The 11,378-nt window shown below is 35.7% G+C and overlaps 2 protein-coding genes and 2 non-coding genes across 4 annotated transcripts in view; 3 read left to right on the top strand and 1 right to left on the bottom strand.

Annotated features, from left to right (window-relative positions):
• The window catches only part of LOC107673841 (protein-tyrosine sulfotransferase 1-like), a 6,609-nt gene extending 2,749 nt beyond the window's left edge, over positions 1–3,860 (top strand). Inside the window, exon 2 of the mRNA XM_016467654.1 lies at positions 2,859–3,860. Within this exon, the coding sequence (XP_016323140.1) occupies positions 2,859–3,078 (220 nt within the window). The 3' untranslated portion in view covers positions 3,079–3,860. The remainder of the gene's footprint in view (positions 1–2,858) is intronic.
• An 81-nt stretch (positions 3,861–3,941) lies between these two features.
• On the bottom strand, positions 3,942–4,013 carry trnaw-cca (transfer RNA tryptophan (anticodon CCA)). Its single transcript has one exon. It is a non-coding gene; the product is annotated as a tRNA-Trp (tRNA).
• Positions 4,014–4,502: 489 nt separating this feature from the next.
• On the top strand, positions 4,503–4,574 carry trnae-cuc (transfer RNA glutamic acid (anticodon CUC)). The gene has a single exon. It is a non-coding gene; the product is annotated as a tRNA-Glu (tRNA).
• Positions 4,575–5,886: 1,312 nt separating this feature from the next.
• Positions 5,887–11,378, top strand: part of LOC107673846 (hydroperoxide isomerase ALOXE3) — a 9,496-nt gene continuing 4,004 nt past the window's right edge. Inside the window, exons 1-8 of the mRNA XM_016467659.1 lie at positions 5,887–6,027; positions 7,570–7,783; positions 7,893–7,974; positions 9,031–9,120; positions 9,233–9,348; positions 9,520–9,692; positions 9,787–9,930; positions 10,071–10,274. Coding sequence (XP_016323145.1) covers positions 5,887–6,027; positions 7,570–7,783; positions 7,893–7,974; positions 9,031–9,120; positions 9,233–9,348; positions 9,520–9,692; positions 9,787–9,930; positions 10,071–10,274 — 1,164 coding nt within the window. The remainder of the gene's footprint in view (positions 6,028–7,569; positions 7,784–7,892; positions 7,975–9,030; positions 9,121–9,232; positions 9,349–9,519; positions 9,693–9,786; positions 9,931–10,070; positions 10,275–11,378) is intronic.

The raw sequence follows: 11,378 nt of genomic DNA, 5'->3' as shown, positions 1-11,378 counted from the left end.
CTTATTGTTTTTGTTTGTGCTATTGATTGTCATTAATTTATTTGTTCTTATTTTATTATTTACTATTTACTTGTTTTTTTTAGTTAAAATAAGGCCATGTCCACACGTACACATGTATTTTTATAAACTGAGTTTTTCCTTCTTCCGTTTAAAAAAAAAAATCTCCATCCACATGAAAACGCATGGTCCATGAGAAACAGTCCTGCTACCACAGCTGGAAAAAAATCCTAGAGGAAACACTGCATGCATTTAATGGGTCTGGCTGTGGAATGGGATTTGGCTGAGGAAAAATTCAGTCAAAATATTTTTTTTGCTTTAACCCCATAATTTTTGCACATCAGGGAGTGTCAATATGCGTATATCAATATGCGGGGTATTGAAATTGCATTTGAATAAGAGCTTGCTGTTAAATTTCACTTTCGATTTCGCGATATAGCGATATTTTAGAAATTTTATTTGAATATTGCCAGTACTGACTTCAATGGATTTCATTAAATTCCTTTGAACACAACTGCTCAAAACGGTCTAAATTTATGAAACCTACACATTCAAAACATTATTACTCTGAAATGTTTAATGTAAATGTTAAGTGTAAGTGAAATGTTAAGTAATGTAAGGTCTTTCATGACACTACATATGCTGGGGTGTGAATTTGATAGGTGCTTGATATAAAATAAATGGTGCTTCAAAAAGTCCTTGAAAGTCCTTGAATCTGGTGTTCATGAAAGAGTGGGAACCCTGCTTACATGTAAATAAAAATAACGTGAATTTGTGCATTTTTAAGTGTTTGAAAGACAAAAATTAGATGGTAATGCATGCTTAAATAACCCACTGAGTGATAATTCAAGTAAAATGTATGTGTTCATCAGTAGTTGATGAAATGTTCAAACACTTCTTAAACCTGAAGTGATCAAATGCTGTAGCCACCTGACTAATGACTGGTCTTTGGGTGAATGTCCACAAAACTGCAAGACTTTCTGACTGTATGTAAGCGGTAGCTATTTTAGAAAGGAAAATGTAAAAGATGAAATAGAGGAATTAGGGAGACTCAATAAATTGTAAATAAGATATTGCTAGTGTGTGTTATCATGTAATCAATAAAAAAAGTAACTGTAGTCTGATTACGAGTATATTAAAAGGTAATTTAATCTAATTACAAGTACTTAATTATTGTAATCTGATCACGTAATTCAGATGAAATGTAATGAGTTACTACACAGCTCTCTCTCCCTTTCTCTCTCTCTCTCTCTCTCTCTTTCTCTCTCTCTCTCTATATATATATACATATATATATATATATATATAATTCATATATAATTCTTTTTTTTTATATATATCTGAAAGTACACTATTAACGTCAGTCAGTCAAGCAATATAATATATGATATTATGATAATCAATAATTATTTAATAATGGAACTTTTAATGATAGAATAGTAATTAACCATTATAGGAATGCATATTTGTCATTTTAACTGAACTTGGGACTGGTGGTGGTGCTTAAGACATTTTTGGTCATTCAGTGTTTCTGTAAAAAAAGGGGGGAAAAACCTAACAATAATACTACTAAGATAATAATAATGATAATAATGGTAAAAATTCTACTACTAATAACAATATAAAACCCACCAAGGATTAATTATCTGCTGGGTTTATAAATATTAATCACATCTGCGTTCGCTCGAACTGATTTGGTGAAATCAAAACAGGGACGATAATTGCTGTTTGCAATCTCATAATCTTTGTAAGTAATAATGTTTTTGTAATTTTTTTTTTAATTTTTTTTTTTTTAATGAATATAGTCTTCAATTATGGATCCCTGCACATGACATACAGAAAAAAAAAATAGATATCGTAACCACAAATTAAGAATGAATTCCCACAACTTGTTAATTTGTGTCCACGTTTTATTAATTTTTCCCCTCACTTTTCAAGAAAACACTACACAACTTTTAAAATCTGAACAGATTTGCTCCAAACACAGCAAACTGATGCAGAAATGTGCACTTCGTTGCTAGGAGATGCATGACAAATGAAAACAATATGTGTTCTAAAATTGGCACAAAATACCATACATATTTGATACTCTCTGACTGGATGCAATCATAGCCTGAGGCTAGAAAATCAAGAGTATGAGATACGCAAAATCAGTCAAAATCTGCACACTGGCTCTGACTTTTGGCAACTAGCATTGACTCTTCCAGACTGTAAATAGAAAGAAAATTCTAGGCAAAATTTGTTATATTCCAGGCTTAAAACAAAATAGAACCATGCAGTCGAAATTTACCTAAAACAAGGAAACTAATTCTTAAATTATGACCATGATATCTTGCTACACCCAGCATGTCATGTGTTTGTAAATCCATACATTTTTAATCATGGATATAGCATTAAAAAATATAAAAGAAAAACAGCTTTGTTCCCATCAAGTCCGGCCCTGTTAATAATATTCATTCACCATTTCCTTTTACACCTACAGCTTTTCCAGATAATGGATTGTACATGCATTTCCTTGTCAAGAGTTGGCTTAGTGCTCTCTATGTAAATACTTCACTACTCTGTAATATGAGCGTTACAACAAATAAATTAGAAGTAAACAGGGTGTTTGTCTGATCAGCAAGCATTTTCAAAGTCCTGTAATAATGGAACCAGTGTTAGACATTAAAACATCTCCTGCTGGAATAAGTAGATTTTAATTGTCAGATCTTACTGCAATTTGTGATGTGGTCACTTTACAGACTTAATCTCTAGAAGGCAGATTAATTTAATTTTGTGATATATTAGACAAGCACTCAGGCCTTGTCTGCCATATTCCTAACTACAGTGTTTTGTCTCTATTATCCCTGTCTCTCCTGCAGGGTGGAACTGTCAACGGATCAAGTAGTCAAGCCAGTGAATACAGAGGCTCTGTCTAAATGGGTGGGCAAGATCCCTGGTGATGTGGTGAATGATATGGCCAGCATTGCTCCGATGTTAAGTCGCTTAGGTTATGACCCTCTTGCCAACCCACCAAACTACAGCAAGCCTGATCTCTTATTTCTGAACAACACAAACATAGTGAGGTCAATCCAAAACTGAAAGATCCTCTCAAACTGTGAAAACTTTGAAGCAATAAACAATGTGCATTTATGAGCACGTAAAGCCTTTACTTGAATTAACAACTTCAGCAGTTTTGTTGGAAAAGAAATTCAGCTTATATAGGACCATTGTTGCTTGTGGCAACAGTTTCATACAGTGATAGTTTTATTGTTGTATTGTAAAGTCATTTTTCAATTAAATTTGATTTAGATGTTTTGTTACTTGTATGCTTTGGTGTTGCTAATTATGTCAGTCCACTGACTGTACTTTATTGTCTTTTGATTACTTTTATATGTGTAAATGCATGCGTGTTGTGGTAGATGTGTCATAATGAGTGACTATTACACAGGAAACTATGATTGTTGAAAGAGGAAGTCAACAGTTGCACAAAATGACCACTTTTTGCTTTGTTCTCCTTGACTACAAGTGAAGTTTAGACATGTTTTTTTTTTTAAGTTTAGCTTTCAAAGACAATCTCATTTCATTGTAGACCGTTTATTGTGAATTTATTAATTGCATACTTCACAAATGTAGTCCAAATATGAAGGACTTCGGACATGGTCACTGCTGTGGATGAACTCTCAGTCCTCAACATTCCTTCACATACCTTCACGTCCAGTATCATTAGACCAGTCTGTCTCATTGCATGAAATTACATATACCTTTTGTTACAGAAAAAAAACATATATTTATTAAATGTTGGTTATTTCTAAAGAAACCCTGTGTGTGAATATATGTGTGAGATACTCAGATTATTATGTGGTGTAATCAAAACGAAGTTAGAGGACAATAAAAAAAATATTTTCGATTGCCTTTTGAATTGAGTTGAATTGCCATTGCATGACAAGTGAAAAAAACTCAACTGACCCCGACGTGATTTGAACACGCAACCTTCTGATCTGGAGTCAGACGCGCTACCGTTGCGCCACGAGGTCTTATAATAGCGAAACTAGAATGATTTATTTGTCTTGGTTTAGTTTAGTTTTGGGTTATCACCACTCAAAAATAATAAACTCGTCAGTGGCATTTCTCTGATAGCTTAGCATAACAGGGTTACGTGGACAAAACGTGCAAAACTTCGCGCCACGTAAATTAGTCCGTGCGTTTGGATGTTATTGAAATGTATCTTGGAATCGCAAAACATTTTTTTCTTAATCTCGAAAAAAACGTTAACGTCAATTAACGTTAGGCTTCCGTGTACACTAATGCTGTTTCCTGAAAATGTACATTAAAGTGTATATCATTTAAAGGGGTAACTTCTATATGATTTTAGTTGGTAAAACCTGCTTCTTTATAAGTAAACAAATAAAAATAGCAATCGATAAATAAACGCGTCTTTTTTTTTTTAATCCTACTAAATCAGAGAATAAAATACTATTTGTATCTAAACTTACATTACTCTTACTGTTCCATTAAGCACCATGTCCCTGGTGGTCTAGTGGTTAGGATTCGGCGCTCTCACCGCCGCGGCCCGGGTTCGATTCCCGGCCAGGGAATATTGTGTTTTTGTTGCGATATGTTAATATTATGTATTAATTATTAATAATATAAATATTATATATATATTCACTGATTTCTGTCATTTGAAAATATACATCCTTTATATTTAGACCACATTTGTCAAAAATAAGTATGCACGTACATAATTATTTGGTGATCCACTGTACACTTTAAAATACATTTAAATGAAATGCCATAGATAATATGTTACTACAGCACATACGTCGCCACTTCAGAATAGACCTACACCAAAAATACCAATAACCATAAGCACCAAATACATCCGGAAGACAGCGCGACTAGCCCACTCACACACGCGATTGGCTGAGGAGAGATAAAGTGATAAACTGCGTGCCATGAGTACGCTCCACTCACATCTTCAGTGAAAATACTGGGAAGGTAAGTTAATGCACTTGCACTTGCACTTTCATTGTCTTTCGTGTTGTTTTTTTGACCGAACGTATCATGTTACCGCTACCAGATATAGTTTGAAAAATAATGCACCGATGAGAAGAAAAGCACTAAAATTTGTAATAATCCAATGAGATCTTGTTTTCTGGTGTGTATGTGTAGCTATTAAATTCGGTGGTTTCAAATAACGTTTAAACATTTAAAATGTGTGAATTATTTCGTTGTGATGTTGCTTTAGTTTTCAGATGTAAAGTAGTTGTGTGTTTTGTCAAATGATAGGCTATAGCATTTACAATTCAAATATGGAATGTCGTTTTTGTCACTTCTATATGCAAACATTTGCAAATAACGACCATAAGAGTGTTAACATTTTCTAAAGGTCACAATGAGGGATTAAAAAGAAAGGAGAAAATACCAAAACATATAGCATATAGAGAAACGAGAAAATGTAGATGTATTAATGTAATGTAGGATATATACAAGTAAATAGTAAATATATGCTACACTCTGGGGTTTTGATTCTTGCACTTGCATGAACGATTATGGAACAAATACCTGCTGTTTTGGAAAATTCAGTGAAGTATCTCTTTATTTTCTAGTTGGCAATGGATTTAACATGCTATCAGTTGATAACATTTGAATATTCCTTGTACCTCCACAAAAATAATTTTCCTATTGTTTTATATTCACGCCTCTGCCTTTGCTTTCCAATTTGTTTGTTTGCTTCTTCATTTGCACATTGTTTTGCCATGTCCCTTTCCAGTTTTTAGCTAAAATGGGCTGCCATGCCATGCACTCTTTTCAGCGGTCTTGTGAGTGTGTGGCTGTTTCCAGTTCACAATATGATTTTCATTTATAGGCCACTCCTATTAATACTTGGGAACTCTAGGTTGAGAAATGGACGGCTTTCATGTGACCATTCGAACCTCAGCATCACCTCCGCTGTCAGGAACGTATGGCAGGGTTTGGATCTCTTTGATTGGTACTCTGTGTGAGAGTCCTCCAGTCAGAGTGGAGCACTTTCTCTTGCCAGGCTCAGTAAGACAATCACCTATTTTGAAAAGACATCACATGACTCTGAACACAGATGAAATTAAGTAATTGAACAGTTTTTACAGGTTTAATAGTTTCTAAATAAAAATGCAATCGTAAGAACAGAAGCCCATACAGTTTTAAAAATTAACTTTTTATTAAGGAACAATATTTGTCTTTTAAAGGGGTCATCGCAGCACATTTTATGGAGGACTGTTTCCTGATCCTTGTAGAGTAGACTACAATGCCGGCTGTTCTGACTCACAGACTGTACTGTAAGTAGGTTTTTTATATTTAAAGAATCTGCCACTGACGATTCAAACGCGAGTTTTGAGCAGTGTAGAGTAGCGCTTGTTGTTTGTCATTTCTCCGATCACAAATGCAGACATGGTTTTATGTTTACGCGGCGTGATGCAACGCAACGCGTAAAAAGACAGTATAAGTCATTATAATCCGAAATTATGTCCCCACTGGATGCAACAAATGACTATAAACACATTGCATTACACCAAATACACAAAATAATGTTCTTTTTAGCAACGTCATATGACCCCTTTAATTTATAAAGGTATATTTTTTGAACCACATTAAAAAGCAGGGTTGTGCCTATTTGTGTCAAAAACTAATTAATCATAAATAATAAATACAAAAGCAGTTGTAAATAACGCACAAGATATCATAACACAATATACATGAAATCAATTTGACTATGTTAGATTATGTACACCACCGTTCAATAGTTTTATAAGAAACTAAGATTTTTTTTCTTTATTTTTAAAATAAAAACAGTAACAATGTAAAATACTATTTAAAATACAATTTAAATTAAAAAATATATATTTTATGTTTATTTTAAAATATAATTTATTCCTGTGATGGCAAAGCTACATTTTCAGCATCATTACTCCAGGCTTCAATGTCACATGATCCTTCAGAAATCATTTTAATATGCTGATCTGCTGCTCAAGAAACATTTTTTATTATCATCAATATTCAAAACAGTTGTGCTGCTTAATATTTTTGTGGAAACCATGATACATTATTTTTTTCTAATATTTTTGTTGAAAATAAAGTTCAAAAGGACAGCATTTATTTGTAACATCATAAATGTCACTGTCACTTTTGACCAATTTAACGCGTCCTTAAAAAAGTGTTTTGTCAAAACATATTACCCTTGAACAGTAGCGTACTTTACATAGACAATGTGTCACAATGTTCAGCAAGCACTTAACAACATTACACCCTTTAACCAATGCACTTATACGCACACACAGAGAGAGAGAGAGGAGAAAACAACTTCATTTTATTCACTGCATTTCTCTTTCTCTCTATCTTGCTTTCTATAATCGGAACAGCATACAGCCTCTAACATCTACAGGACACTATAGTGTCTGCTGAGGCACTTTAACCTATTCTAAACCTGCCTAGGATATAATATATCAAATGACTGTTAGATAACAGAGAAACAGTCATTCACTATGTCAGCATTGACCATGACCCCATCTTGCAGGTACACATGCAAATGTGTTGTTTTTCTTTTTGGGACAGGCCTATACAGTTGTCATCAAGCCTAAAGAGGAAGTTGGCATAGTGGTTCTGTTAAGACTCCGTCTTGAGGCTCAGCCTGGCTTTCCGGACCTGGATTGGCACTGTCATGATGTGCAGGTGAGACGGAGTTCTGAGGACCCTGAGGTGGAGGTTTTTCCTTGTCATAAATGGATCCGGACAGCAGATGGTTACATCGAGCTTCGGAATGAGAAAGGTGAGCTGTTTCTGTTTTCACCATTCTTTCACGCTTGTTAATTAGGTAATAATATCCTTTTTATTTCCTGGACTTCATATCAAAATTTTGTGATGTTTCCCTTCTCTAGCATGTCTGAAAAAGAAAGAAACATTAGATATCCTAATCAATCACAGAGAGAGGGATCTCCAACATAAACAACAGTTTATGAGGTGAAACCTGACTTTTTACTCATTCAAATTTTTTTTTTTACTAATTTTTACTCCTATCGAATCCATTAGTTTTATTATTTTTCTTCTTCTTCTTCTTTTACTCTGAAAGTCTATGGCAGCCCATAGAACTGCTTGCGGGAAAGTTATGAAATAAAAAAAATTAAAAAAAGAAAGTAAAATCTACTTATTCAAACTTGTCCTAGACGGTTTGTCCAATTTTCACCAAAATTGGGTTAGATCATCTTCAGAGCATTCTGGCAAAAAATAATGAAAAGCTTTTTGATATGCCAAACTGGTTTCATAAAGCATGTTAACGAATTTGAAGTTTGTGCAAAAATGGATATGAGGCTGTATCTCCGCAAAGACTTAGTGGATTCTGACCAAACTTGGTATGTGTTGCGACGCATCGGCGGTTCTCTCAGATCACGTCTTTGATCATTCACACTGCGTGACTGTCACCCGTGTGAATGAGCACCGATTTTGGGCATTTGTCAGCGATTTCACAAAACCTGTCGGCGAGTGAAAATCAGGGCTAAAATCGTGCAGTGCGAACTCGCCATAAGTTTATGCAACTGGCCCCTGAGCACTTTGGCCAAAAATTATAAAATGATTATATTTGGTATGGCATACTGAATCGAATGCTACTTAATTTTGGGGTGTTGGCCATTTTAAGTTGATAGTAAAATGCTGTGTCAACAAATGTCTTTAACAGGGGTCTCCACCCCTGCTCCTGGAGATCTACCATACTGCAGAGTTCAGCTTCAGGCCTAATCACATAAACCTGAACCAGATAATCAAGGTGTTCAGTGCTACTTAATTACAGACAGGTGTGTTGAAGCAGGGTTGAAACTTAAGTCTGCAGGAAGGTATAGCTCTCCAGGAGCAGGGTTGGAGAACCCTGGTCTTTACCAAGTAATTAAAGACAGCTCCTTAGCTCTTCATTTTACCTCTGTTGTGCTTGACCCCTTAATTGCTGCTTGCAGCTATATTTAGTTTATTGTTTTTGTCCTCCCATCTTTTTTCACAGTTAATAAAGATGTTATTTTTTATCTGTAGGTGGGGCACATTTGTTGAAGGTGGTCCTCACTGTGTAGATATGACCAGTGTTACAGCTCTAGGACCAAACATGAGTTACATCCGTCAACGGTAGGGATTTAGCTTTCTAAGATTCATTAAAAACTAGATTGATATTAATGTATTCTTATGCCATATGAACTGAATTTGACAATGAAATGTTGTCACTCTGCTTGTCTTTTAGCCCAGTTAACAATGTGCACTACATAAAGAGTTTAATTGAAAGAAGAACATCTTGGAGCAGCCTACAGGAACTTGAGACATTCTTCCTTTTCAATGGAAGGGAGAACACAATTGCCAGTATGCTAAACAAATAGAATTTAATTTACAATAAATTAAAAGAAATAAATGATGATGATGATGATTATTATTATTATTAGTAGTAGTAGTAGTAGTAGTAGTAGTAGTAATATTTTATTATTATTATTATTTGTAATATTTTAACAGAGAATTATTTTTTTTCTCCCATAGAATATGTTCAGGCTCATTGGCAAGAGGATGCATTCTTCGGATATCAGTGCCTCAATGGTTGCAATCCTCTGTGTATCAGACAGATTCATAACCTGCCACCTAACCTGTCTGTCACTTCAGAGATGGTCAGACCTTTTTTACCAGAGGACTCATCACTGGGACAGGAGATGGAGGTGCGAACAAGTGTGCAATTGTGAGATTACAGAGCATTTTGACATTTTTAATAGAACATAATAGTTATGTAACTACATAATGCATATTACACAGAGAGGACATGTGTATCTTTTGGATTATGAAGTACTGGATCAGCTGCCTGCTAATACTGTCAATGACAAACAGACCTACTTGGCTGCTCCTTTATGCCTGCTGCATTACAGCCGACAAGGAGAACTAAAGCCCATTGCCATACAAGTAAACATTTTAACCCCTTTATAATTGTAATAGTCACCAATCTCTGAGTAGTTATGTGATGTCTTCTCAAAAATCTCTTTTGTCTGAATTTTATTGACCAACTGAATGCTAAAATCAAGACCCAAATCTTAATATTTTAGCTTCAACAGGCTCCTGGTCCACAGAATCCTGTTTTCTTGCCCTCTGATGCTGCACCGGATTGGTTGTTAGCGAAGATGTGGGTCCGTAATTCAGATTTCCAGGTTCATCAGCTACTTACCCATTTCTTGCGCACTCATCTTTTAGGTGAGGTGTGCTGTACCGCCACGCTCAGACAGCTTCCCGAGATTCATCCTCTTCACCAGGTACAAACAAAGTTCAGCTCAGATACAGAACCATGCAGTGGTGACTTTGACCATTAGGGGGCACCATTTACTTGTTGTTGTTTTTCTTGTGGCGTAAGTGGTCCTGAAGGACAAGGGTGATTTCTTAATTATTTGAGAAGGAAAATATGGAAGCCCAAAAAAAATCATGCTTTGGTAAATAGTAATTATGGTCACACTTTATTTTAAGATCCAACTCTCGCCATTAACAAACTATTAACTATGACTTTTGCCTCAATAAACTCCTAATTTGCTGTGTATTAATAATTAGTAAGGTAGTTGTTAAAGTCCCCATGAAATCAAAATGAACATACTTCAGCTTCTCATCAAACTTTCTGTCCAATCAAATGCTCTCTAGAATCTGAAGCGCCCGCCCCCTACACTATAAAATAGACGCTGAAGCCGCAGCTGAAATCGGTCACTTGTCCACAGAATTAGTATTTTCTGTACAGTGAATGGCACGTAGTGCACTATATAGGGGACAGGGAATGATTCAAACAGTGTAAATATGCTTTCCATTTAGGAAAATAAGAAGTCTGGTTTCACGCTGTGTCACGCTAACCACCGCACCGCACACACACTCTGCTCCGGTCCAGAGACACGATAGCACGGAGTGGATCACATGTGTGAGTCGGCGCAGACCACAAAATTTATCGGAGCTATTTGAATTCTACACAGAATGCTATATTTTATAGCAATATGGATGAGATTGTGGCTGGCGGTTCCTGTCAAATGCGGCTTTACAGAGCTCAAAGGCTCTGAATGGCTCTAGCCCAAGCTGTGATATAAACGAACGCTATTGGCTATTTTAAAAAGGGGCGGGGCTAACGAACACTATTGGCTATTTTAAAAAGGGGCGGGGCTGCTTGATATGTCCCGCCCTGTCTTACTGTTTCAGTTCAAATGACGCCAACACAGAGTAATGCCGAGTTCACACTGCACGATTTTCGAAGACGTTGCATCGCTGTTGGTTTCACACTGAACGACTATCTGGGGTAGTATTCAGTTGTTGCTGTGTTCACACTGCACGATGGAACGACGACAGGAGGTTACACACTGCATGACTTTACAATAGGAAGAATCGCG

Source organism: Sinocyclocheilus anshuiensis, unplaced genomic scaffold, assembly GCF_001515605.1.
Source record: "Sinocyclocheilus anshuiensis isolate Anshui unplaced genomic scaffold, SAMN03320099.WGS_v1.1 scaffold700, whole genome shotgun sequence".
Classification (NCBI taxonomy): domain Eukaryota; kingdom Metazoa; phylum Chordata; class Actinopteri; order Cypriniformes; family Cyprinidae; genus Sinocyclocheilus; species Sinocyclocheilus anshuiensis.
This window is presented reverse-complemented; position numbering and strand designations above follow the sequence as displayed.